This window comes from Oikopleura dioica, chromosome 1, assembly GCF_907165135.1.
Source record: "Oikopleura dioica chromosome 1, OKI2018_I68_1.0, whole genome shotgun sequence".
Taxonomy (NCBI): Eukaryota; Metazoa; Chordata; class Appendicularia; order Copelata; family Oikopleuridae; genus Oikopleura; species Oikopleura dioica.
Window position 1 is genome coordinate 8080130 of NC_137291.1, and position 25244 is coordinate 8105373.

Genomic DNA, 25244 nt, shown 5'->3' on the forward strand with positions numbered 1-25244 from the left:
AGAACGAATCTCTTATTTAATTTTTAGAGAGGGAATGTCCCGCCTTATTCCAGGCCCTCTTTTGTCCGTCCTTACCGGCGCAAAATTGGAGGAGATGGTCTGCGGTTCCCCTCATGTCTCCGTCTCCGCTTTGAAGCAAATCTCCCGATACAGAGACATGGACGAGCACGATCAAGTCATCAAGTGGCTATGGGAAGTTTTGTCAGAGTTTGATGACTCTCAGCGAGTCCTGTTCTTGAAATTCGTTTCTGGCAGATCTCGTCTTCCTGGTAAGTTTTTAAGTGACAGTTTTGATCACATTTATAAATTTTATAGTAAAAGCAACGGACCTCACCCAACGATTCCAAATCATGAAAGTGGACAAAGATCCAAACTCGTTGCCTACCGCGCAAACTTGCTTCTTCCAGCTCCGTTTGCCACCCTATCGATCCAAAGAAACCCTCCGAGATCGACTGATTTATGCAATCCAGCATTGCAGAGCAATTGATATGGATAATTATATGTTAACAAGGTAAGATTCTTCAAAGCTACGTATTCTTAAAAACCTTTTTCAGAGGCGCTGAAGACGAAACTGGAATGGAGAATATCTTCTAACACTCTTTCTTTCGCTCCGTTTTTCATTTATGTACTATTTTATTTAATAACAGGTGTTCAACCAAAAATACCTCATATCTACTCCTTTTCTACCTCTGAATTCCATTTCTGAATTCAAATAAAAATATTTTTCTTTTTACAAAGTCTGTTCTTATTATTTGTCCCTGTGCATATTTTTTCTTATGGCTATTTAGCTATTGATCTTTTAAGTATTGAGGTAGTTTTAATAAAACTTTTATGAGGTATACACTGACTTTGCTCAGATCTATATCGATTTCTATTTATATTTACTTACCTTATTTTTTCCTTATCATTTTCCCCGTAATAGGCATTGTGAGAAGTGGGTTATTTCAGGCATTGTGCAAATCCAAAAAGTCCCGCTGGGTTCCAGCTGGGCAAATTGCGAATTCCGTAATTTACACCATCTGCGCGGGGGATTTATCTGCCTTGTCCAAGTTCGCGAGGCGGGGCGCTCTCTCGCTCGGGGGTTTAAAAGCAGCCCACTCACTGCTTGAATCATAAACATATCAAAAAATCACAAAAACAATGATTTCCAATATTAGAGCAATTCGTGTTGGGTCTGAGATTCGTATTTCTATGCGAGTGAATGCAGCTCGCTTGCTAAACAGAAGAAACAGAATGCAGCGAGAACGGGAACGACGAGAAGCAGTGAGAATGAACCAGGAAAACATCCGGACAGAGAAGTCCAATGGCACCATTTATCAACCTTTCCTATGCAATGTCGATCTCAGGAATTGTGATATCTTCCCACAGGTATTATTTTCAAAAAACTTTCTTTTTTCTTACAATATTGTTTAGTTCATTGTTCGTTCTGACGGAAACATGTACCGATTCAACATCGCCGGTTCCTACAGCGACACGACTTACAAGACCTCCTGCGACGGAATCCGACCTGACGGCGAGAGCTGCCTCGCTACAATGACAATCGAAATCCCGTCGACTCACGATGTCGAATGGCTCGTCAAGCCCTCCAAAGAAGTTATCGACAAGACTCGATACACAATCAAATGGGAAGTGAGCGAGCGTCACACATGTGTTCCCGTCGCCATGCCAGAGTTCGAATCGCCTGAATACCGACGAGTTCGCCTTATTGGAAATCCACAACGACTCCGCGTGCGAGACTACTTCAGCTCTGATTCTTCTGAGGAAACTGATTCAGAATCGGAGACGGAGAGCGACTCCGGACACGGGGACGACGGAACTTCTTCGAGCCTTGATGCCTTCTTCGAGCGACCGCCCGGCTACACTCGCGATGATCTTCCTGAAGAATTGCGAGGACGAAGATACAACGTCTTCAACATGATGGCGTCTGATGGTCTTCGCCGAATCGATCCATCCCCTGATCGTTTGCTGGAGGACCGAGTCATCTCGATCGAAGCTCAAATGCGGGAGCGACAATACGTACAGGAGACAGACTCTGAGCCCGAGGAAGAAGAAGTAACAGAAGATGAAATGGAGTACACCGATGAGTCCGATGAAGAAGAACCACTTGACACTGACGATGATGATGACAACTCGGTCAACGGCGATGAAAGCGTTCCAATCTACTCGGACCTTTTCAACTAGGAAAATTTTCATGAAAAGCAAACATAGTCAAATTACTGTTCAACTGCCACTTAAAATTATACTTGCAACATTCGCTAGCAAATAAACTAAAGATAGGAGAATATAAACGCGTTTTCATTGATTCAATTTATTTGAAAAGTTTCGTTCCATGAATTTTTCAAAGAGTAAAATGCTAGATTTTAGCAGCTAGAATTTGAAAGGAGAATGTACAGAAATTACAGTTTGTGCAGTTTTTATCAAGTTATGTTATATAGGTTTTTGAATCTGGTTATTCCAGCGTTAATCTATTTTCGGCCATTTTGCTTTCCTTTTGGATTCTTTCTGGCTCCGTTTTTAGGTGGTACGCCACAGTCGGTTCTTGAGAATCGCATCTCCTTGAACTTTGCGTTCCAGGCGCATCGTGAGATGGGTTTGGTCTTTCGGCCGGGACAGGTTAGCTTGCAGGTTTTTCCGGGACTTGTGATGTCTAAAAGCAAGTTAAATTTAAGTTTGTATTCGAGTTTTCACCTCCAGAGCATGAATGATCAGCTTTGATATCATCATTGAAGCATCCCATTGGACACATTCCACCGGGGAAAATGTCCATAGGCCTCACTGGCGTCTTGCTTCCGGCTTTGTACCATTTGCACGGATTTGTGGTTTGCTTATCACGGGGTCACAACTCACATTCGAAATGACATCCTCTATTTTTAGCTAATCTAGTTTTTATATCCTGTCTTACGTATTCGATCCTTATATCTTAGTTTAACTTAGAAGTCTACAAGTTTTTGACCCATTCACGAAGCGAGCATCTCTGCAAGTGAGCTAAATTTGTTCGATCTGGAGCAAGAGCATTGAACGCCAGGAATTGAGAACGGCTTTCGTGGGTAATCCTTGCAGCTGAACTTGCACTGGGCTCCGTTGAGAACTGTCTCTCCGAAACGACCCTGGTTTGAAGAAGAGTCTGATGGCTTCAGATGACGATTTTTCGCTTGAAGAAAAGTAAAGATTGTGATACTATCAATCGTATTTACCTGTAAACTTGCACATTGAAGCATGAATTCCGAGTCGATCTAATTCTCCTAGATCGCAGTAGTCTCTTGTGCCAACCCAGCTTCCAGATGAAGAAGGAGACTGTGTCGTTGTTACTTTTCTTGGCGCCTCAGTGGTCGTCGTTGTTTTTGGCAACGTAACTGCTAACGGCGCGAATGAGTAGAGTGGTCGTTTGGTTGTTGCTACTGGAGGAGGGCTGGTGAGAGTTTCAAGTCTGCGAGGAATCCAGAACTCGCGGAAGCTGTCGACGAATTTGAAATAATGGAATGCAGTTTTTTGGATGTCTTTCGGATCTTGCTTGTTGACAAGAGCAACTTTTCCAGGTGGCCAGGCAGCATCAGACCAGAAGTTCGAGTCCCACCAAGCCATCATCCAATCATTCGATTTTTTCGTTGTGCCTAAATGTCGTTAGAATTGTCGTTTATGAACAACTTCTCACCAATGGTGAAGCCCTTAGGACGCGAACTTTCATGACCCAATGTCAGAAGATTGTACGCCTGTCCTCCCTTCATAATTGTCAACTCGCTGAGACAGAGAGCATCAGTTGACTCGAATTTTCCTTCGACACTTTTGATGTCTTCAATGTCAAAATCAACTGCTCCGAAGTCGTCTTCGATCGGTAGACCCTTGTTTTCGATGCCTCTGCTCAGAGTAAAACTCTTTGAGAATCCGTCTCCATTGATTTTGATCTCCAATCTTCCCATCGAATGAGCATTGGAAACGAGGCCAGAAAATCCGTCAGGACAGAGTCGTTGGCGAACTCGAAAGTTGGATGATACGTCTGTAAAGATCAAATCTGTCGGTCGCCACTAAAAATGGTTAGTGAGCTGTCTTGGGTCGGTTTTTACCTCGTTGCTCATGAAGCACTCTCTGGAGATCCAAGTTGGAAAATTGGTCGGATCATGAAGCACGCCGTAATCGGCTTTGAACTGGCAGAAGGCGGTGTCCTAAAGTCCCAATGAGATTTTGAGCTCTTGCTTCTTGTAGAGATGATACTTGTTTTGCGTCAATCGGAAACACCTACCTTTGCAATATTTTCCTTGCTCGTTATTCTCCACGATTTGTTCATACTGTAGTACGCAAGGAAAAGCGGCTCGGACTCGTGTTTGTACACAGGGTGATCGTCGGTAAAACGAGTTGCGATATTTTTCTGGGTGTACTTTTTGTAGACGCCCATGACGGGAAATTTAACCCTATTAGCGTCAAACTTGCGCGGCGTGAACGATCCATAAAGTAACACGGAGTCCGGGTAGCTCGATGGCCGAGCTTGGCCCGTAACGGCACCGGTGGTGTGGGCTAAGCCAGATGAGCCGGAAGTTGAAAGTCTGAAATTAAGGATTTGAAAAAATTTCTTTTTTCTTCGCATTTATTGCTGAAATAAGCCCTTTTAGTATGCTAGTTCATATCATGTCATGTCAAGTACAAAAACAAGAGTCAGCTGTTCATGACTCCATGAATTCGAGAGCACGGTCCTCAAAACTGCATGTTCTTGCAGCGAATTTTTACCTTGACAGAAGAGTTTTAGCCTCTTTGTAATTCATGTCTGGGCATTTTGGAAGGTTAGTTAGCTTTCCATCGACACAGGAAATGTCCATGCCGATTTCTTTCGTCTTTGCACAAACTGCTCTTCGGCATTTCGCTCCATCAAAGATTTCTTTTCCATTGTCACCGACGAGGGAGAGGCCTTCCGGACTTTTGGTGTGGTCAGAAATTATTCAAATGAACTCATACTCACACGGTTCTTGAATGGGATAATAAAGAAAATCGCAAAAAGAATCTAGCAAGTTTGTGTTGCGGCTAAACTAAAAACTGACGTAAGGAGCAAGCTATCGTTTATCGCGCAACAAATTCCTAACAAGGTTAGTCGGTGCTAGAAAAGTAGATATCAAAAATATCCGCTAAAGAAAGGCTTCACGCTTTTCTTCGTTTCTGGTGGAAATGGGCGTGAAACGGACAAAGTTCACAGGACAATACGATGATATGTTTAGAAGACGTTAAGTTTCTTCTGCGAGAAGTTAGCGCGCGCGGTACTGGATTCAAATCGGTTGCCCTTTGGTGAATAAGGGTAACGTTCGTGACACACATTGCATGCATTACTGGTAGGCGGTCTAGCCGCGCACTGGTTAAGTTTATGCAATTTCAACTTCAAGGCGAGAATTAGAGGATTCTCAAAATCGAGCATTGAAAAAATTTTTCTACAATATTTAACTTCGTCTTGGAACCGTTTCAAAATCACTATCGTCCTTGAAATTTCACTCCCTAATAAAGAACCAGCTCATTTTACGGTCGCGTAACAAATTAAAATGGCCATTATTTCAACAACCCAATTTTAAGCATATGCCTCTAAACTTGTCCCGTCCCTCTGAATTGTCTCGCAATTTTTGGGAAAATTTCACGCCTCCAATCGCCTTTTAACGCTTATAGAACGTGTTCTAACCATTTCCTTTTGACTTGGCAGCCGTAGAAGCGCAGATTTCCTTGGTATTTTTGTATGTTACAGTCTTGAGCCAAGCTCAAACTGTAGAATAGCGGGAGGAGCTTCATCTTTCTCTATTTTATCTTCTGTTCTTTTTTTTTCGGTGGTCTTTTTCAGTCACCGGGAAAAGTCGAATCAGCGCGGGCCGATTTTTCAGGCCCTAAATATACGGAAAAATATAAGAAAGATCTTTTTTAAGTAAGTAAGGATGACCAGTGGGTTGTCGACGGATCGTTTTCATGATGGTCGTACTGGCGCCACCTCCTCGGCGCGGCGCGCAACTCGCGCCACGTTATCCAACGCTGGTACCAAAATAATCCAAATCCATTTTATCTGATGCCAGGACAGGACAATGAGACAATCAGAATCATCCCAGAGGGGAACCAGGGTTAGCTCACTTTCCAAAAAGACAAGTCAGACTTAGTGAGCGGTTTTAGATGCTATCAGTTTCAATTTTCATGTAGATGTCCAAGTCAGGAAAATGCTCTCTAATTTTTTAGATGTGCAGAAAGTACATAACCTGGAAGGATTATTTTCCGGGGAAAGATTCTAGTAAAGCTTACGCCATGAAAAATTCTTAACGTTTATTTGAACTTTTTCCCCTGTTTTTTTTTCATCGCTGGTAGAGTGGCAATTTTCGAGCAAGCTGGGCGAGTGATTATTCTAGCTTATACGCTCAACATAACAATTATTCTACCCGCTGACCTTGGGCCTTGCACTAATAAGTTAAATTGGATTAGATCAACTAAGCAACGTGTAGTGCGCTGGCAAATGGTTAACGAAAGCCTCTTTCGGTGTGCGAATCCCTTTTCATCACAGTCCAAGAAGCGCGCGAAATTCTATTTCACCAAAACCAAAATTTGGTAAAGTTTCGTAGTTCGTCTAAAATCGCATATCCGGTCACCAGGGCAAGCCTTAACGGTCTCTTCTTTAGATACTTTTACGGTCACTAGAATGGTACACCTATCATCTTCTACGTCGCCTGATGAGATCAATTCTAACATTCCCGATCCCAAAATAAAGATCAAAGAAACTACGAGAAAGTTTATTTACAGAGAAAAGTTCATCCAGCATCATAAATGGTTGAGGCGACCCTAAAACATTATTGTCAAAACGTCGCGGAATTACATGAATCGTATCCAGAAAGTTTGTTCCACCGTAAACATTCGCGCGATTTTACCAAAAACACTCGTGGCTCACCCCAACTGAGTCTTGGTACATCTACGTTTTTCTATTTTAGAGCTTAGGAGCTTAGGTACTTGGCTTATAGATTTTTAACTATTGGACGGTTAACCTTGAAGGTTATTTTCTACTAGAACGATTAGCGCTAGAGTTCATCTCCGAAGAAAAAACTGAACTTTACTTCTCAATAATCCAAAGTGGCGAATTTAAAGTTCAGCGTGTTTTTGACTGAGCCGACAGAAATGGACAAAAAGAATTTTGGCCGCGGTGGTGGATCAAGTGGTTAATTAGCCGAGGACCGGTAGACGGCGCTTTCTACACTTATTTAAATCATAGCTTGCTCATTTGTTAGACGGTTCTGGAAATGGCTAATTGTGGGAATAGCAAGAGCATGTTTTAATTATGTGACGGATCTTGGGCTTTTCTTAGATCTGGATAAAAATCTGCACCAAGTAGACTTTCTGAAGGGATGTCCTTAAAACTAAAGTTTACGATCTAAAAGTCCGTTTTCTGCATCTAAAACAGCAAATCGGTAATTGAATTAAGATTTTTTGAGCTTAACATCTTAACTAAAAAGATCAACCTTTTTCCTTTCCGCGCCAACACCTTTTCTACCGTTTTAAAAAATTGCATGAACTTGTTCTATCTTGTTATTCTACGTTCGGCAAGATCCCGTTGCTAAGTAAATCTCCTCTGTCGGCGGAGATTGTAGCTCACCTTCTGCGAAAGACGTTTTTTACAACATGATCTAAGAATTTGGGTGACGGCGGCCATCATCGCCACTGAAAAAATGGAATTTCGGAAAGATTAGATTTTGGGGAAAAGTACCAATGGCCATTAAGGAGACCGCAGTAATGTTGAAGATGGAGCAGGCGAATGCAAAGTGGTCATTGAGGTAGAATGGCGTTAGAGCTGTTTTTCGACTTTCTGACGTGTCGGCTGTGATGGAATCTGGAACGACTATTAAGGGTAGCCGGGCTGTGATCACTTTGCCAGTGATACTTACTTTTCGGACTATCGTAGTAATGCAACTCGCGGAAAAACATTACAGGAACGACTTCAGTGGGTTCACAATGATGTTGGATTAAAATAATGGCGGTAACGAAGGATGTGTTGTGGGTACCCTTAATCCTAGCAGACACATCATTGCTGCGAGCGCGGCGAAAGTTATGTGACACATAATTAAAAGTGGGAAATCGTTGATCATGCTTGAATCTTTGTTTCTGGCGATGAGAGCGGATATCCCTAAAATGGACTGAGAGCTAAATCAGACTTAGACTCTACCTGATATGAGCGCTAGCAGACCTCCCCATAAGGCCTGACAAAGAAGATCTGACTTGAAATGACTGAAGGGTATTCCTGCCCAATAAAGTCCTTTCTTTTGAGTTTACCAGCTCAATTCTTGAGGTTAATTTAGTTTCACGTTCGATCAAACTAGAACTCTTCCTAATAATGATGCTTGGGTGAGAATTACGATCACTGCGAGTATCGTTAGGAGCTAGAAATTTCGTTAGAGACCAGCAGTTTATAATCAAGCGAACTTACCCAAGGAGTGAGCGAAGATTCAGGCGCAACAAGGCTTGATGAAGTCACGAAAAAATTAATGAAAATGACAAAATCAAGAAACAACAAAGAGTGACCAAAGTTTCCTGATATGTGTTTGGACAGAAAACTGTCGCTGGAAAGGTGCTCCGCCAGCTCCACCAAAGCTCACTCCGCCCATTGACGTCATCGAGACTAAAAAGAACACGATGTTATCGTTGGTGTATTTTTTGTTAGTTGCAACATGCAGCTATTTTTTGAAATAAATTCCAAAGTGACAAAGTCCAACCTTATTTTGAACGTCTAAATGGGTGACTTTGAAGCTTGAATTTGATATATACAAGACTATTGATCAAATAGTCTTACGAAACAAGGAATATCAATTAGGCATTGTTTTGATCAGCCTGATTCTTGTAGTGCAAATAGAAAACGTGCATGAATTTGCCTTGATTTACAAAAGTGCATGGCACTAGAAAAAATTGTTTTCGTTCGAAAAAATTTAATTTCGGAATTCACTAACTGCCGCTTTTCACCTTGTACTTAGCATAGTTTGACTCGAGAAAAATCCCAGATCGTCTTGTGATGCATAAAGTGTTGTAAAATGCAATGAGGAGGGCAGAATTTCCGCTGGATCCTATTGATCACGTTATTCGCCGACTGATTGTCCGCGGGAAAGAGAACAAGGTTTTTACTGCTGAACTCGTAATGAATTTCGCCCAGGTTTGAGACAAAAATTAAGGGTGCGAATGCAATCCTAGGTAATTATAGCTGTTAGCGCAAGAAAAAATGACACTTTATCTTAGATATGCGATCACTAAATGTTTGCTTTTTTAGATTTATTCTGACAAAAGCAAATTGTTATTTTTTGATGTGGCCTCCGCATTTCGCGAGAAATTTAAAGCAGAAATAAGATATTGCTATATTACAGAGGACATGAAAACCCTTTGCACGTCCGTTTCATTGAATCCTCACTGTGTCATTGACTTCGGTTCTTTCGGAAAGTGCCACTCATGTGATCAGTAATAGAATCTTTGCCAATAAAAGTACTTTATGTGTCAATTAAGGGCACCTGAGTCGACTGCACTGTCGGAGGGGAAGCGATATTGTAATTCCTGTTTCAGGAATACTCATAAGAAAGGCCGAGAAGCTACCTTTGTTCTCTCCGATGCAAAATTCAGATGTCCTTCTGGGGATGGAAACAGATGCAATAACCGACAACTCTCGTTCCTGGAGTTTTTTGTTGGATCTTGCTGTAAAAATGCTTCTCTATGGAATCAAACCTCAAGTAAGATTCTAACGGCGAATGTGACAACTTAACCACGAAAATTACCAGTCTATCATCTACTATCTTCTTGCAGATACTTTTAGAGGCTTTTCAGATAAATTTTTAGTTAATTATGGAATATTTCTGATGGTCCAGAAGGCATACGAAAGTGCCAAAAGAGAGGAATATTCCGCTGAAGCTGAAGTAGATAATTCAGAAAAGATGCTAGAGAAAGCTGAATTAGCCCTTAAAAATGCAGAAAAAGCGCTCAATGATTCGAAAGAGAGCCTCGATAAAAAGAAACAGTGGACCAAAAAGGTTCATGAAAGGTTTTCATATCTTGTCAGTCATATTATAAAAGAAGAAAACGATGAATCAGGTTACTTGCATCTTATTGTTATTTAATTTAATTAAATTATGATTATGACATTCAAAACTGCAATCTTCAGACGATAAAAAGGAAGAAGAGGAAAAGCAAGAAAATGATAAAAGCTCTTGCAGAGTCTGTTTTGAAAATTACGACGAAGATCATCCCGAGGCGGCAATTTTTCCCTGTGGTCATCGAGCATGTTTCAACTGCCTCTCTTCCCTTTCGGAGAAGACATGCCCAACCTGCCGAGCTGAGTTCACTGCCGACAAAATCATGAAAATCTATTAGCCTCTGCCTCCCCGTCCAACCAGCCTTTTCTAGTTGACAATGTCTGAGCGATATTTTTAGGGCAATATACCACTGACAGAACCTGTCAACAGTTTTCTTTCAAAAATCTACAGTAATAAACTAGTTTACAAAAGCTCGAAGCGTTTTCATGCAGTTCAGGTTAGGTCAATTTTACGGAATGAAAATTTATACAGTCAATTCGCACATCATGAATTACTTTACTTGTCACCAAATCAGGAAACCTTTACTTACCCATAGAAGCTCTTCTCATACTGCTGAAACTTGTCTGGCGTGGGAATGAAGAATTGCTTAGAAACTTTTTAATTCAACCACTTCTCATAAAATTTTAGGATTTGAGACCGTATTCATTCTCTTTCAGTTTATATTCTCTAAAATATTTATTGACTGTTTTCTCGAAAAAATGCGAAAATGACGAGACATCTCATGACGATTGCGCATGACGGGGATCCTCGAGGGATAAAATTATAGCGTGTTGACGGATCACAGTTAATTAACCCTCTTAGACAATTAACCGTATTTCCTCAGAGAAATTAATGACTAACGATTCGGGGCCTTTCTAACCTGAATGTTCTGTGCTCTTCCTTGAGTCCCCTTTCATCCTTTTTCTCCCTCCGTAAAACTGGTTCTTCTTCAAAATCTTCATGAATTTCCTCTAGCGTAAGGCCAAGGTCCTTCATTGTTTCGCGAAAAAGGAACTCTTTGAACTGGAAATAGTGTGACTCAAATCTGCATAAAGAAAACTGTAGCACGGGTCTCAAGATTTATTGCTCGTGAAAGGATTCGCAGGGATGATAACTACAAGGTAGAAGAAAGCTAAAACTACAAAAACGAGGAAAGGTATAAAGCGAGAGGGATCAATAAAGTTGTACTTTTGGGAAGAGATTGACATCCGCTTGTTGTCGTGTCCAGAGACTCAGTTGTTGTTTGAATTGGCGCAGCTGTAGCTGGAATCGCTTCTGAGAAGAATATAAATGACGGAAAAAAGAATGATACTATCGAAATAGCATGATAACTTACTCGTTGTAGCAGCGGTTTTTGCTGTTGTTATAATCGTGGCTTCAGTTGTTGTCTTATAAAAGATTTCATAAATCCATAAATAGATGCGTTTGTATTTTTCTTACCGGAATTGTGATTTCATCATTTTCGGTTGCCGCATAGTTTGCCTCAATGGGCACTACCTGGGTGATTTCCTCACTTCCCTCGGCGACCGCGGGTGTACTCGTCCCGGAAATTCCTAAACACGGGTTCCACAAATGAACGCGATCTTATCTCTTCTCCAAATCGAGCAAAAATACTAATCAAGGACAAGCTGACTCAGCTTTCCAAAGCGCAACTGATGATGCAATCAATTTTAAATAAACTACCATTTGCTACAGATGTTGTTGTCTCCGCAGTTGTTGTTACTGTTGTCAGTGTTGTTAGTAATGTCGTTGTTGGATCAGTAGTTGTTGTTAAGAACCCGAAAACGCTATTAAACGGGTCGTATGTTTGAGCTAAAGAGTTATTTGTCTCTTGAACGTTGTTAGTTCTCAAGTTGCAGAAATCTGTTAAAGAGATGCTTACCAGTTGTAATAATTCGTGTAGTATCAACATTATTTGCCACCGTGGTTTCTAACGTCGCATTTGTCGTGGGATCTTACACGAGTTCAAGGCTTGTTTAGAACAAGTTCTTATTAACAAGGTCCAGGGTAGACCTTCTAAATAAACTTCTGTAGCAATCTCTTGAACTCTTTAGCTATTCCTGTTTCTACAGGTGTTTGTCCTTGGACAGCGAGAATGAACACGATGGAAAATTTCATCTCAGTTTCTCTTATTCTTCTTTTTTAGCCTGGCGAAGATTTGGCTTTGCGATTGTGCGTTGAGAAAATTATGGTTTGAAATATTAACCGTCTGGGCATATTTCCTGCATCTTGAATGGGGCCTATTCATTTGGCCCATGCATGCTTTGGCAACTGACGTCTGGGAAACAGATTCAAAGACGAGCGTGCTCAAAAGTATCAAATTATCATTTTTCTATAAAAAGAAAAATAATCAATATAAGCAATTTAATCCTCCTTGTTGGCAAAAAATCAACTCAAAATTTTTTTCCTGAGTTTTCTTTGGGAAGTTCATCTTGTCTACTCGTCAAAGGCAAAAATGCCTAGATCTTTGGGTAAAAGTGACCGCAGAAAAACGAATCATAAACGCGCGGACACTGTTTATCAATCCGGAATAGGGATGCTCTCAATAATAAGCGCCAATTAAGGAGACCCGTCGATGTCAAAATGCCGCGTGGCGGAAAAGAAAATAGATAAGAAAGTCTGACGGTCAGACTCTGACCTTCCGATTCTTCAAACCACTAGAATTTCTGCGTTGGAAAAATGTACAAACATATTTGATCAATAATTGGTTCCACTAAAATGAGTTTTTTCTAGGCCACTTTTTATCATGCGAAAAATACTATATCAACCAAAAAGTAAGAAAATTTTAAGCGACGGTTCAATGAGAAGATTTGACGTCAAGTTATTTTACGCGTCTGCTTGCACAAACTAAACTCAAGAGCCCAAGGATTATGTTCAAACAATGACAAGTTTTGTGACTGATCGCTCTTTCTGGAGTTTTTTTATTTCTCCAACTGCGAAAAAATGCATCCTTTTACGACGAGCAAAGAATAAAAGACAACCCACAACTAAATTGAAATACAGTCAAACAAAGAGAGAATAAAAGAAACAGGCTTATTTATTGGTACATTCAAGTTTAACAGGTTTAAAACAAATATTCTTAAATTTCTCGGTTCATCTAAAATCTCATGATAATCTTTCTGAGTCTGAAACCCGCTCCCCCTCTCCAGGAGGTCTGCAACCATCCTCCGAGGGGGGTCTAGAGCTCCTTTTCAGTCAAATAAAATACTCATAGTAGTCGGTTCAAGTGCTTTGGACAATGTTTGTCCAGTTCGCTCACTTTAATTCTATTATACTACTAGGGGCGCGATAGAAGAGCAGAAATAGAAGATTCGATAGAGAAGAATTTCATCACGCAAAGTCAAACAATCGAACAAATTAGTGGAAAGACGGATGTTTGAATGGAACGTGCGAATTTGAACTTCGACAAAGGTGAATTGTGAGTATTTGACTTTAATTCGGTAAATGATCTGTTGATTGCGCCATTTGAAATCAAGGAAGAGAGCTTTTTTTTCAGATTTTTTTTTTGGAAAATTTCCAAAATACACTTTTTTAAAGAAATTTTAACAGGGCTAAGGATAGGCAGAAATTGATACCGTCAAAATAACTTGCTCCCTATCTTCCTTTTTTTATTCCCCGTTGCTAAGTGAAATCAGTCGGTAAGTAAATCAATGCTGTAAATAGTCTTTTTTGATAGTTCCATTATGAGCATCTCCTTTTTAAATAATAGATCGTGTAATCTTTTCTTTTGAAACTTCGTATCTTTGTCCAGCCGTTCCAGAACCCAGCATAGCTCGCCCGTGAGTTAGAGATTTTCTAGCAATGCGAGACCTTCTAGCAGTATAATCTCGGTCCACTCAACTAGCACTGGGCACACACTCAAATCAGGTTACGAGCATTTTTTTTCAAGAGGCCCTTTCGCGCTACTACTCAGAGGGAATCAATGCCCAATTCTCCGGGTATTTTCTCCTTATCCAAACTTCCAGAGACAAAGAAATTGTAATTTTTCCAATAAAAAAGGCCTCACTTTATAAACATACTTATATTTTCTAAACAATATTCTTTGGTTCCAGCTCGTTAAGCACACAAGCGATTAAGAAGGAAGATAGGCTACTTTTATAGAGAGAGTTCCATGTTTTAGTCACGGTTCGCTGCTGTCCGATTAAATATTTCTACGCTTAGAGTGGCCATAAAGTACTCCATTCAATAAAAAAAGAGATATTAAAACAATTTTACTAGCTAATAAAACTTCTAATACATCTGAATGTCAATCAATCATTTAGAAATTTTTGTTCAGATTCTTGGGCCATATTTTTTGAAGAGGAAAAATGTGTTGTTTGTCGTAAAGGGTTAAAATTAAACTTGAGTCGTTGGTGTCCAATTTACATTTGAGAAAATTGGTATCAATTTGATAAAAGTGTTCCCTAGTTCCCGCGACAGGCAACTGCCCTGTTCAAACCAAACAGAATCACGGCGATCAGAGAATGAATAAAATACTATAAAGAAGAGAAAAGAGCAAATGTTAAAATGAGAATCCGAGCTTTAGGAGTAGTGATACGTTTTTACGCGTCCGTTTCCTGCTCGTACAATATTTCGCGATAGTATTCTTGGCCTTGCCCGAGGTCTCTCAATTTTGGTTAAATGGTCCCTTTTAGAGGTGACACCCCAGCACCGCCACCACCTTGAATATGGCCTCCAAGGCCATTGGCTGGAGCAATTTGGAGCGCGAAAAATTTCCTTCCCTAACATGTTGTTTTGATATTTATGCATGGGTACGCATGCAGTTAGGCTATTATAAACTCATCCAAGATACGCAGCTCGAGTATGGTGGAGGTGGTGCTGTCCACTGTACTAAGGCTCTTGATAAGCCGGGCGCGGGGTGGGTGCAGTGGCGCTCCCTCAAGGCCGATCGGGACAAGAGATTCCAGAGCACCGCGCGCCATTTGGTGCAATTCAAAATGTCACGTGGTACCGCAAGTAGAGAGAATATAAAAAAAACGAAGGATTTTGATTTTGATGAATCGACACTTTATTTCTGTTTTAGCCATAAATAATTATATTTTTTTAATGCAGAACTATGAATGCATAACTATAAGCATCTAATTAATCTTGAGCTGTTGATAATAATATCCTTTTCAATTTTATTTTTCAGACATAGAAAATGAGTGCCTACGGGTTAATCGACCAGTATGCTAAAAAGATACAGAAGTATTCAACTCCTATTTCTCATGCTTGGTAAGTGCCTTACTTTTCTGCTCTTTTCTTATCATTTTTGCAAGGTGGACAGTCAATTTCGTCCTCCGTATGTTCATCGTGACCACGATCGGTAACGCCGTTTATGGCGATGAACAGGGCGTCTTCCGATGCGATACCAGCCAGCCAGGTTGCAACCAAATGTGCTTCAATAGATTTTCTCCGATAAACCATCCGCGTTTCTGGGGCTTCCAGGTAAGAAGTTATTCTCTTTGTTGATTTCAATGTTTCATTAGATCCTTTTCTGCTGCCTTCCTTCTGTTATTTTCATCTTTATCACCGCCAACCAAGAAGCCCAGATGAAGAAGATCGAAACGTAAGAACCCTAACTCTTTAAATTTTTACAAATTTCTGTAGCCAAGAGAAAGAAATCAAGGAGAAATACACCGAGTCCGACTACACCTCTACCACCGAGTACACCAAGATCGACAAGAAAAAGAAGAGGCTCGGACTTGAGAAGAAGAAAGTCAAGACCGTAAGATAATCCGTCCTTCTTCTGTTTCTCAATGTTATCTAGACCACTGATATTACCGGCATGACCCAAGTCATCTGGACCCCACGAATCCGAATGTGGTACGTTGCTCACCTCATCGCCAAGTTCGTTCTCGAAATCATCTTCATCTACCTTTACTACCTTCTCCAGAAACAACAGTCCAAGCAGGTAAGATTTTCGCATTGATTTCATGCGTAATGCTTTCTAGTCTGGTTTTGCCGCCTGGTATGTCCCAGAAAAGTACGTCTGCACTCATGGTGGAGAAATGGATAACTTTGCTTGCTCCCAGAACGCTGAAATCCCCTGCTGGGTCTCCCGACCATGGGAAAAGATGATGATGATGGTATGAAGTCAACTCTCATTAACCCCTTGTAATTCAATTTTTTAGTGGTACATGCTCTCCATCTCCGTTCTCTCAGCTGTCCTCGCCCTCGTCGAACTCGTCTGGGTCCTTACTCGAATCTCCGTCAAGGCCAAGAAAGTCCGACGTCAGCGAAAGCTCGAAAAGAAATCCCTCCTCTCGTAAGTTTGCGAATATTTATATCAATATTATCTTTTCATTATTTTTGCAGGAATAAACGGACCTCACTTGCAAGCCAGCAGGGTGATGTTTATCGCTCTGTGAGCTTAAGGTCGGGGTCTTATGTTAATTCGGGGTAAGAGTAAAAAACATTGCATGATTACGAATCATTGGTTCGGTAAAATAACTTGGATTCCAAGTTTTAAAGTTCATTCTTTGAAAACACATTTGATCCTTTTTGATTAAAAAATCGATTCTGCTAATGATGATTATAATTAATTCTAATTCCAGTTTATTAATTATAAAAGTCCTCTTTTATTTATCATTAAAATTTTAGCCCTGCCGCCCCTCTCTTGAATGGAGAATCCGGTGACATCGTCAAGGAGGTCGATGAGACCAAGGAAGCATAAGAAAAAAATCCACTGAAGCTTGAAATCTTGTACTCACCGCCATTTCGTACTTTTATGATTTCAAGTCGCAAACTTTCAATCTTGCCTTGCTCTTTTTATTTCTGTATAACACAAATGCTTTACGAATTCGACAATCGCCTAAAAAAATGTCGTCTTCGTAATGCTTTGCACCGGTCAACACTTTATAAGATGATACCATACATCCCGTTTAGAATCATTGCAACCACTTTTTATGCTTCTATTTTGGAAGCGGCAACCATTCCTGTCTGCAACACACACATACAGTTAGTTGGCTAAATGATACGTACTAGCTCATTACTATGAAATAAAGCCAAAAAGTCCTTTATCTCGCCACTTTCTTTATTGCAGAATATAATTTTTTCGTCAAAAACTGTGGTCCACGAACTGCGCTCGTGGATGATGAAAAATATCAGACTCGCGCATGAAAGAGCTCTGAATCCATCGAAGTGTGTCTCTGTTGATATTGTCCATCTAAAATGAAAATAACGAATTCATCAGATATTCTAAACTTGCGGTCCTAAACAGCTGCCCGTTCAGGTATAAGCCAGCATGGCAAAAAGTTGCTAGGCAAAAACAAGATGCTTTCATTTGAACCTCTCAGCAAGCTGATTGCGAGCAAGGCTTGTCCCTTTTATAACCATCAGAAGGTGTTATGAATCATCAATAACTTATGATGAATTTAACAACCTGTGGTTTTTGGCACATTTTTAATCATTTCACGCCACAAAGCTGTCCATATTATAATTAAACGTTCTAAAAGGCCCTTACATATTGAGATAAACTCCTATAACTTGCAGTTTGAAAAATGCGTCCTTCTTGAAAAATGTTCCCAAAGCAAGATGAAAAGACGTAGAAGAAAGTTCGCATTCCTGTCTCGGTGCTAACATTTTCTAGGTCTGAGCTTTTTATACAAAACATATTAATTATACAAAGGTTTGACAATCATCAGTGTTCTCGGATCAGTCGGATAAAAGACAGTTTTTTGACACCTTTGTACTGCCACATTAGAATTTCTTTGAAGTACGAAAGTAGGTCAACGAAAAAGAAAGCATTCTCGACAATTTATTCATACAAAACATCTGTTCTATGAATCCTAGTTCAACTCTTCAATTCTCTTAAAATTTCGTCGAGTGACTTTTTTCGTAGTGGTGGGGTTTTGTTTTTCCTCCTTGATGTTTCTTTCTGGATTTTTTCTGTTATAATTTTCAGTGATGTTCCCTTTTCATTATTTCCAGCTAGACATAGGTATTAGTTGATGAAAGATCAATTGAATCGCCTACCCTTGTATCCATGAAGATAAAACTCTTCTTCAAAATCTGAAAAGTCATCTTCTGTCTTGTCGCACTCGGAATCTGTTGAATTCGCAAAACTGAAGTCGCTGATGTTTCCTAATCCACTTTCTCCGTTCGAATCTTTTTTCATTTTCTTATTTTTCTTCCTCAGTTTTCTCTTGGCTATCTTCTTCGCTAGAAATCTCAAGGCCTCTTGAAGGCCCTTGTCGATTGGATTCATATTAGTCGATCTTTGTTGATTTTATACTTTTGTTTTTACGGCGCATAATTCGCGAGGTTAGAGGTTGTTGAAGTTTCTTATTTTGAACGACGAGGAACTGGAAAGCCCCCTCGAAATGTCAGCGAAAAAAGCAGATTACGTAAACGTTGCGCACCGAAATAGACTATAAAATCAAAGCTATGATCGTAAATTTAGCACTTTACGAACAAATTACGCAATTTTCGTCTTAGGGGTGAAAGTAGTTTATTACAAGAAAAAAACAACCTATTAACAAATTAATCGTCTTCTTCGGAGTTATGAGTTTCGCTCAGACGCTTTCTGCTTTGGACAAGCGGCTTTTGGTCCTCTTTATCAGGAAAAGTCGCTTTCCAAGCCTTAGAAAGTGGAAATCAAGGTCAGCTTTAGATTGATTACCTTCACAAACGGGATCATTATTCCAGCCGAAAATATGAGCGTAGCTCCAAGGTATTCGAGAGGTCTTGGAGGCGTTTTTAAAAAGACTAAATAGGAACAAGGTTAGAGTATATACATTTGATTGAAAACTTACAGTAGTGCTCGATGACGGTCGAAACGGTAAGATCGATGCTCTGAGCCATTGATACAAGACCAGGATTTGTGTACTATCAGTGGATTAAAATCAATATGTTCCATTGATAAACAACTATCTTTTTAATCCTAAATGAACTAGCCGGTCCTGAAGCGCCTTGTTCGATCCAAGGGTTCCACCAGTAGCAGTGAAGCAAAGAGCAACAAGCCATTTCCCAGCTGTCGAGCCTGAAACAGATCAACCTATCAATCTATTGAATAGGAATACTTTATATTGCCTTGTTTATATCATGCTGCAGTATTCATGCAGGAATCAAGGATTACTTGGGATCGAATAATTTTGAAAAATGAGAGTGACGGGAATGTTGAGGGAGCAAGATTGCAGCGCGTGCCAGAAAACTATGGCTTCGGCGGAGACTTCTTCTTTGATTTGTCTGTATCTTGTGAAGCCGATGGATCGGAAAAGGCCCCCGAGAAAGCAGAGAAAGAAGCCGCCAACAATTCTCCATGAGTTTGCGACGTAGAAATCATTCAACTGGGTGGTCGAAACTCCCATAAGAACCATTCCAATAACAGCGATACTGTAAGAGCGTGTTATATTTTTCTTATATCAAGAAATGAACATACCAAAGAGCGCAAAGTTGCAAGAGTGTCACAGCTTCATGGAGAGTAACAACAGTAAAAATGACTGAAATGATCGTTCTACTGGCACTTCTTCCAGCAACCGCAGCGTCAGGCAAAATAAGTGAAAACGCGCCGAAAACTGAAGTGGATGCAAAGGTGTACCAAGTGCAAATGAAAAACACATTCCGATGGTGGTGCTTTGGCACGAAGAAATTCATCGCGCTTTCAATTTGTTTATAATTTGCAATATTCAGGAAGAAACGAGTCCGGGTAAATAAAACAATTCCTGCATAATGAAATGAGAGGCATCACGGCGACTTGGAACACGGATCGAGTTAGCAGACACTCTGTGATCGATATGCCCTCTAATGTGGCTTGTTTGACAACCACAGACTAACATTTCATTCAAAATATCATGAATAAAGATGTTACAGTACCTGGAGTCCATACATGAGCCCAGCAGAGAGGGCAATTAGAACGCCGAGCGTGTTTATCGCGGCATTTCTTTTTCTCTCTTTGCTTCTAGCTCAGCTTATTTTAGCGTTTGAATATATTTAGAGGTGTCAATATTCCCTTATGTTCTTCAGTTTGCCGAGAACAAAATTATGAAACGCGTTTCCTAAGTGAGGATCATCTTCAGCTCGCTCAAAATCGAATAAAGAAGATTCTGGTCTTGAATCAAGCCCTCCATTTGCGAATTTTTCATATTGATAAGGGTTCCCTCTTCTAAAATTTCAATTTAGAAAATCAATGATTTTTGCTTCTCTTACTGATGATGCATTTCTTCATCTTTTGTCGAAGAAATAATCTCGTAGCCCTTGTCGTTTTGTTGAAAAATGTTCCACATATTTCTTTCTCTTTTTTTAAAAAATCGAGAATGATTTGTCCTGTGAAAAGTGCCGTAGGAGTTGAAGAGCTTCTCGGACAATTATCCAATTTAGAGAATCGATGCACGGACCCAGTATCCGATCGTTGAATATTCATCCTGTTCAGCAGCTGAAAATTGTTTTCAAAATGCATCCTCAATATAAATAAGCCAGTAAATATTTACGCAAAAGTGGCACTTATCTTGACGAAACTGGTACCGACCAGTTAAACCAAAATATTGATATAATTGTCCTTTCTATTGCAGATTTCAACTTTAATTTTTGATATTTCAAGCAAAATAAAGGGCTCATGATGATGAGTGTGCAAATTTTTCGTAACCTTTGCTGGCGAAGCTTCGTTCCTTCTACGACGATGATTCAAAAGCGCCCGAAGCGACAATTTTCTATGGTAATGAGCAGTCTTCTTGAAATGAGCGTCAGAATATGTTTTGGAGATTTTGGATATTTGAATTACTTTTAGAAGCTTCAGCTACTCAGAGTTGCAGAGATCATCCATTTTTCTATGGCTTGTGCAGCTATCAAGTCTGCAGTTATGAGAATGCACAGAGATACTGCCCTGTAACTTGTGGGCAGTGCAGGTCCTTTGTGGAAACGTCAATCAATTACGTGGATACAGAGATCAAACTGCAGAATGAGTGCTCGCCTCAAATTTCACAAGCGATGCGATGTGAATACAAGGAAGGTTCAAGAGTTCTTTCTTCGTGCAGGTTTAGACTGAAAATATTGAGCTATTAAAAGTGCGCCATCAACTACGGTTCTCCCGTCTGCGTCTGTCCAAAAGGCTACCAATTGACAGGCTACAGCTGTCGAGATATCAACGAGTGTCTCAGCAGCTCTTCAAATGCTTGTGAAAGCTACCAGAGTTGTATCAACACTGAAGGGGGTTATTACTGTAAGGACGATCTCAACGAAAAATGCACTGCTGCGGAGGGTGAATGTGGTGCAGCTGCTCAAACAAATATTGCCGGAAAATATTTTTCCTCAGAAAATGGATTTGAATTTCCCTGGCTGGTCGTTATTTCCGGCCAAGTTGAAAGAAAACTTGTTTCGTGTCTTGGAGCAGCAATTAGTGATGGCTCGTATGTAATCGCCGATCTTGCTTGTACTGGAAACATGAAGACAACTAGTATGAGCGTTTATCGACTTAGCGACAATAAACGACTCTATGTTTCGTTTGCTTACAATAGCCAAGAGTTTGATGTTTTTCTTGTAAAACTTACTCAACCAATTCCAGGAATGCCGTCTTGTATGCCAGAAGGAGAAAATTTCAATCAGTTCAACCAGTGTGTCAGCGTTCAGTTGGACAACAAGCAATCCTTCAAAATGAATTCTGAATATCTGATGAGCTCTCAGACAAGCTGCGACACCCTCGCTCGAAAGTTCACACAGCTATTCTACAAGCAACTTCCTGGAGCGATTTGTTCAGGAGATTCAGATGTTGACAGTACTTGTTCAATTTCCAAGTCTCAATCTGCCTTGTTCTGCAAAAGATGTGACTCCTGCTCATGGTCTCTTGCTGGCTTCGGGAAATTTACTGGAACATGTTCTGGATCAAAATTCGTCAGTGGCTTTTCTTCCGTTGAAATTGCCGAGAAATGGATCCGGTCTTTCACACCATATGACTACTCTCATCGACAGAAAAAGTGCTCTCTCGATCATTGCTGCGAAAAATTTAGCATCGAGGGAAAAGTCTTCCAGAAACAAGCAGGCAGCTATTACAAAACTAGTGCCAGCGAGTTTCTTTTCAATTTGAAAGGTGTTTGGGCGAATGGGATGTCTCTTTCTGGGCTTTCGCAAAGCTCATATTGTCCTGAAGACGCCGCTTGGATAAATCCTTTCGGCAAGAAAAAATTTACTTCCAAAGCAACATGCCAAGCTGGTCAAAAATATTCGCTCTGGTCAGAATGGTCTAGCTGTGATTGCAAATATGGCGCGATCGGAAGACAGCGAACCTGCCAAAAATTAGGAACCTGTGCCGAAGAACGACTGTTTGAGCTCAAGAAAGAATCCATAGAGTCTTGCAAATCTCTAAATTGTCCGAAATGTTGCAATGCGATCAAATTTAATGTCCCAAATATAAAGTTGACGGACGCCATCCGCCCTCGAACTGAAAGTCTCACTTTCCATCTCACCAAAGATCTACAGCAAAGTCGCCCTATTTATAAAACATCAGATGGAAAATATTTCCTAACATATACAACTGGCTTCTGGGTAGTTACCAACAAAATAGGAAGTTTTGATTTTTTCTATTTCATCGAAGACTCTGCTTTTGTCCAACTGATGTGCGAACAGGTGGATGGGAGATTATGGGCGCTGGAATGAACAGCGCATCTGACAATAGAATTTCTACAGATTGTATGGAAATACCTTTTGCAGATGAATCACAACCAGTTCTTACTAAAACCATCGCTCCTCCAGCACAGGAGAAAATCGCCGGCTGCTGTGCCAAATTCACCCTTTCTGCAACTGGCATTGACAGCCCCATTCCCTCAATCTCCGAATTCCACTACGATCCCTCGAAACCAGACGCAAAGAATTTCAACGGCCAAAACGGATACAAGGTTTATCCGTACGCAACAGGCAGTGAAGAGTATTTTGTCTTCGGAGAAGGAACATCTGTTTCAAACGCTGCCTGTTTCTCAAAAAGATTAAAAAAGACAGAATGTTTGGATGATGAAAGTTTGACTTGGCAGTGCAAATCAGGTGGACAGTGGATGGATGTAGTAACAGTGAGATTTTCATGCAAAATGGAGACAACAACGACTCCTAAGCCGGTTATAACAACAATTAAAACAACTTCAACTACAACAACTACAACTCGTAAAACGACAACAAAACCAGCAACACCAAAAACGACGAAGAAAATCGCCATCTCGTACACGACACCAAAGATTTGGTCAAAGTTTACTTCCTAACCATCTTATATAAAACAAGCTTTGACCAAATATTAGCCAACTACCCCCTCAAAAATATTTTCAATTCAACCAGATCAATGTTACTCTAGCAATGGATGTTGTTGTGTTCTACAAATCACGGGCCATCTGACTGGCATTTTTACAAAGGATGAAGAAGACAATTATAACTCTGAAGATCAATCGCTCAAATTGAGTCGCAACGATAATTACTGGGTTATTCGACAAAATGGGAAGAATATGTATTACGTGAAAGATAATGGAAGGAATGATTGCCCGAATTTGACGAGCATGTCTTGGAAGCGAAAGTCGGAGAAAGATTTAGGTATTTTAAGATACTTATAAACTTGATTTTAATTTATTATAAGGATGGGTCGATACAACGATTAGTATCACGTGTAAAACTCCAGAGAATCATAAAAACTCACCATCGAAATCAACAACGACTAAATCAGAATTTCAAAACTCTGAAGCATTCGACTTTAATTCATATGAATACGAAGCTCAAGAATTTCCAACGACAACTACGCTCGATTTCACAACCACAACTGCAACGACAATGACAACGACTCTTTGGGATGAAGCGGTGCAGCCCTGGGCGCCGTGGTCGAAATGTTCGTCAACTTGCGGCGGCGTTCAATCGCGAAAAAGACATGATGATGAAATCGCAACGCAGTGGAAGCCTTGTGGAGCTTCTTGTCCTACGTATTCCCCGTGGTTCGAATGGTCTCCGTGTTCAGAATGGTGCGGCTTCGGGGTTCAACGGCGTCGCCGCGTATGCACTTTAGACGGAAAACCATCAGACGATTGTAACGATGCCTTAGCTTTTGAAAAGAAAGCATGCTACGAGCAGGATTGTCCATTGGTATCAAAACTATCGAACTGTTGCATGTTTATTTCTATTTCCGGCTCCGGCGGACCTCTTGATGGCTCTTACAAAATTTCCGGCGGGAATAAAGAGGGAATCATTTATGAGCATTTTGATGGTAGCTTCGAAATCTATAAGCAACAGAGGAAATGGCACATTGGTAAACCATTGAAGAGCCTTGCTGATGCTACGCTAGGAAGAGTGTCATAGATAAATTTCATAAATTATTATGTAAAAATATAAATAGAAATTTTATTTTTGTTTTCTTTTGTTATGAGCTCAAAAAAGCTGCATTGACTATTTTCGGTGGATCCGGAGTTGATAATTGCCCAACGTCAGTGAAAAATTGGAAAGTTCCAACGCTGACTGACGGACAACTCATTCTTCAGGACAAGAATAGCTTGAAGCTTTTCTGCGGCACAAGTTGGTCTGAATGGTCTCATACTTGCGACAAAACCAAATGTGGGGATGATATTCGAAGCCGATCGAAGCAAGACAAAAACGGAAAAACAATCAAAGATCAGCAAAATTGCGGGTATGATTTGCAGTCCTTGAAGTTTTATAATATTTAGGCTCCCCTGCGAAAAATGCGTGGACAAAGGCTCAAATGCTCTCTGCAAAGTTTTCGAGCGAAGTGGATACTGTGTCAGATCTGAGATGAGAGCTTTCATGAAGACGAATTGTCCAGCGGGTTGCTGCGTTTTCACTGGAAACCTAACTTTTCAATAAAATAAATGTATTGCGAAGCTTACGCAAATACTAGTCTATTTATAGCGTTCACGCAAAAAGCTATTTTTTTCGAGCTCACAGACAATGTTAATCTCATTTTGTTCGCACAAAGCAATGGTCGGAAAAAATATAAATTTTCGATTTTGAAAAAAAACCACTATGTTGACCGCTTTAGTCATCATCTAAACCCAAGAAAAAACCTGGAAAAAACCTTTTTTCATTGCCCGGGGCTATTTTGTGACCAATTCTAAAAATTTCCTACGGACTGGCATATCTCACGTGACAGTTAATGAAATCACGTGATTTATATTTTTTTTAAAAAGCTTATTCTCTGGCAATTGGGGCAAAGAGAAGAAATTTGAAAATAATGCATTCTGAATACCGAAAAAAAGTATTTCAAATTTTCGGCCAATCAGAAAAATCGGATTTTCGAAATTTTTTTATTCGGAATCT

At 40.3% G+C, this 25244-nt stretch overlaps 6 protein-coding genes and 2 long non-coding RNA genes across 9 annotated transcripts; 4 read left to right on the forward strand and 4 right to left on the reverse strand.

Moving 5' to 3' along the window:
• Nucleotides 1-34: 34 nt before the first annotated feature.
• Nucleotides 35-594, forward strand: LOC145711923 (putative E3 ubiquitin-protein ligase HERC1). The gene is made up of 3 exons (XM_081789613.1): nucleotides 35-269; nucleotides 316-511; nucleotides 555-594. The coding sequence occupies exons 1-3, from the start codon at nucleotides 35-37 to the stop codon at nucleotides 592-594; spliced, it is 471 nt and encodes a 156-aa protein (XP_081645739.1).
• A 505-nt stretch (nucleotides 595-1099) lies between these two features.
• Nucleotides 1100-2291, forward strand: LOC145697422 (uncharacterized). The gene is made up of 2 exons (XM_081774628.1): nucleotides 1100-1368; nucleotides 1414-2291. The coding sequence occupies exons 1-2, from the start codon at nucleotides 1141-1143 to the stop codon at nucleotides 2179-2181; spliced, it is 996 nt and encodes a 331-aa protein (XP_081630754.1). The 5' UTR covers nucleotides 1100-1140; the 3' UTR covers nucleotides 2182-2291.
• A 12-nt stretch (nucleotides 2292-2303) lies between these two features.
• On the reverse strand, nucleotides 2304-5757 carry LOC145711924 (uncharacterized). Its single transcript, XM_081789614.1, has 9 exons — nucleotides 5651-5757; nucleotides 4720-4905; nucleotides 4238-4538; nucleotides 4062-4160; nucleotides 3653-4022; nucleotides 3195-3611; nucleotides 2961-3151; nucleotides 2689-2824; nucleotides 2304-2647 (listed from the first exon to the last, which is right to left on the reverse strand). The coding sequence occupies exons 1-9, from the start codon at nucleotides 5755-5757 to the stop codon at nucleotides 2466-2468; spliced, it is 1989 nt and encodes a 662-aa protein (XP_081645740.1). The 3' UTR covers nucleotides 2304-2465.
• Nucleotides 5758-6718: 961 nt separating this feature from the next.
• Nucleotides 6719-8242, reverse strand: LOC145711359 (uncharacterized). The gene is made up of 5 exons (XM_081789076.1): nucleotides 8156-8242; nucleotides 7878-8116; nucleotides 7700-7822; nucleotides 7589-7653; nucleotides 6719-6783 (listed from the first exon to the last, which is right to left on the reverse strand). The coding sequence occupies exons 1-5, from the start codon at nucleotides 8182-8184 to the stop codon at nucleotides 6763-6765; spliced, it is 477 nt and encodes a 158-aa protein (XP_081645202.1). The 5' UTR covers nucleotides 8185-8242; the 3' UTR covers nucleotides 6719-6762.
• A 48-nt stretch (nucleotides 8243-8290) lies between these two features.
• LOC145710926 (uncharacterized) lies at nucleotides 8291-11059 on the reverse strand. Its single transcript, XR_014135102.1, has 4 exons — nucleotides 10918-11059; nucleotides 10588-10643; nucleotides 8417-8608; nucleotides 8291-8369 (listed from the first exon to the last, which is right to left on the reverse strand). It is a non-coding gene; the product is annotated as an uncharacterized LOC145710926 (long non-coding RNA).
• Nucleotides 11060-11103: 44 nt separating this feature from the next.
• On the reverse strand, nucleotides 11104-11993 carry LOC145710927 (uncharacterized). 2 transcript variants are annotated; one of them, XR_014135104.1, is made up of 5 exons: nucleotides 11920-11993; nucleotides 11721-11849; nucleotides 11478-11590; nucleotides 11374-11425; nucleotides 11104-11312 (listed from the first exon to the last, which is right to left on the reverse strand). It is a non-coding gene; the product is annotated as an uncharacterized LOC145710927 (long non-coding RNA). The 2 variants fall into 2 exon arrangements; XR_014135103.1 differs by lacking the exon at nucleotides 11721-11849.
• A 3136-nt stretch (nucleotides 11994-15129) lies between these two features.
• Nucleotides 15130-17037, forward strand: LOC145708694 (gap junction Cx32.7 protein-like). Its single transcript, XM_081786391.1, has 7 exons — nucleotides 15130-15251; nucleotides 15296-15464; nucleotides 15506-15585; nucleotides 15627-15744; nucleotides 15787-15930; nucleotides 15971-16105; nucleotides 16151-17037. Exons 1-7 carry the CDS (start codon nucleotides 15178-15180, stop codon nucleotides 16286-16288), a joined length of 858 nt encoding a protein of 285 aa, XP_081642517.1. The 5' UTR covers nucleotides 15130-15177; the 3' UTR covers nucleotides 16289-17037.
• Nucleotides 17038-23237: 6200 nt separating this feature from the next.
• On the forward strand, nucleotides 23238-24806 carry LOC145711925 (uncharacterized). Its single transcript, XM_081789615.1, has 4 exons — nucleotides 23238-23519; nucleotides 23563-24263; nucleotides 24341-24597; nucleotides 24635-24806. The coding sequence occupies exons 1-4, from the start codon at nucleotides 23435-23437 to the stop codon at nucleotides 24789-24791; spliced, it is 1200 nt and encodes a 399-aa protein (XP_081645741.1). The 5' UTR covers nucleotides 23238-23434; the 3' UTR covers nucleotides 24792-24806.
• The last annotated feature ends 438 nt before the right edge of the window (nucleotides 24807-25244 follow it).

What these genes read in the sequence shown, in the direction of transcription:
- LOC145711359 (XM_081789076.1), bottom strand. Translation starts at nt 8,184, where the DNA reads ATGGGGAGGTCTGCTAGCGCTCATATCAG. An exon ending in TCTGCTAGCGCTCATATCAG is followed by an intron (nt 8,117 to 8,155) that starts GTAGAGTCTAAG and finishes AGTCCATTTTAG; the next exon opens with GGATATCCGCTCTCATCGCC. An exon ending in GGTCTCCTTAATGGCCATTG is followed by an intron (nt 7,654 to 7,699) that starts GTACTTTTCCCC and finishes CCATTTTTTCAG; the next exon opens with TGGCGATGATGGCCGCCGTC.
- LOC145711925 (XM_081789615.1), top strand. Translation starts at nt 23,435, where the DNA reads ATGTATTACGTGAAAGATAATGGAAGGAATGATTGCCCGAATTTGACG. An exon ending in AAAGTCGGAGAAAGATTTAG is followed by an intron (nt 23,520 to 23,562) that starts GTATTTTAAGAT and finishes ATTTATTATAAG; the next exon opens with GATGGGTCGATACAACGATT. An exon ending in AAAGATCAGCAAAATTGCGG is followed by an intron (nt 24,598 to 24,634) that starts GTATGATTTGCA and finishes TATAATATTTAG; the next exon opens with GCTCCCCTGCGAAAAATGCG.
- LOC145708694 (XM_081786391.1), top strand. Translation starts at nt 15,178, where the DNA reads ATGAGTGCCTACGGGTTAATCGACCAGTATGCTAAAAAGATACAGAAG. An exon ending in ACTCCTATTTCTCATGCTTG is followed by an intron (nt 15,252 to 15,295) that starts GTAAGTGCCTTA and finishes CATTTTTGCAAG; the next exon opens with GTGGACAGTCAATTTCGTCC. An exon ending in AGAAACAACAGTCCAAGCAG is followed by an intron (nt 15,931 to 15,970) that starts GTAAGATTTTCG and finishes AATGCTTTCTAG; the next exon opens with TCTGGTTTTGCCGCCTGGTA.
- LOC145697422 (XM_081774628.1), top strand. Translation starts at nt 1,141, where the DNA reads ATGATTTCCAATATTAGAGCAATTCGTGTTGGGTCTGAGATTCGTATT. An exon ending in ATTGTGATATCTTCCCACAG is followed by an intron (nt 1,369 to 1,413) that starts GTATTATTTTCA and finishes AATATTGTTTAG; the next exon opens with TTCATTGTTCGTTCTGACGG.
- LOC145711924 (XM_081789614.1), bottom strand. Translation starts at nt 5,757, where the DNA reads ATGAAGCTCCTCCCGCTATTCTACAGTTTGAGCTTGGCTCAAGACTGT. An exon ending in TTGCAGAGATGCTCGCTTCG is followed by an intron (nt 2,825 to 2,960) that starts TGAATGGGTCAA and finishes CCCCGTGATAAG; the next exon opens with CAAACCACAAATCCGTGCAA. An exon ending in TGATCATTCATGCTCTGGAG is followed by an intron (nt 2,648 to 2,688) that starts GTGAAAACTCGA and finishes ACTTGCTTTTAG; the next exon opens with ACATCACAAGTCCCGGAAAA.
- LOC145711923 (XM_081789613.1), top strand. Translation starts at nt 35, where the DNA reads ATGTCCCGCCTTATTCCAGGCCCTCTTTTGTCCGTCCTTACCGGCGCA. An exon ending in TGGCAGATCTCGTCTTCCTG is followed by an intron (nt 270 to 315) that starts GTAAGTTTTTAA and finishes TAAATTTTATAG; the next exon opens with TAAAAGCAACGGACCTCACC. An exon ending in GATAATTATATGTTAACAAG is followed by an intron (nt 512 to 554) that starts GTAAGATTCTTC and finishes AACCTTTTTCAG; the next exon opens with AGGCGCTGAAGACGAAACTG.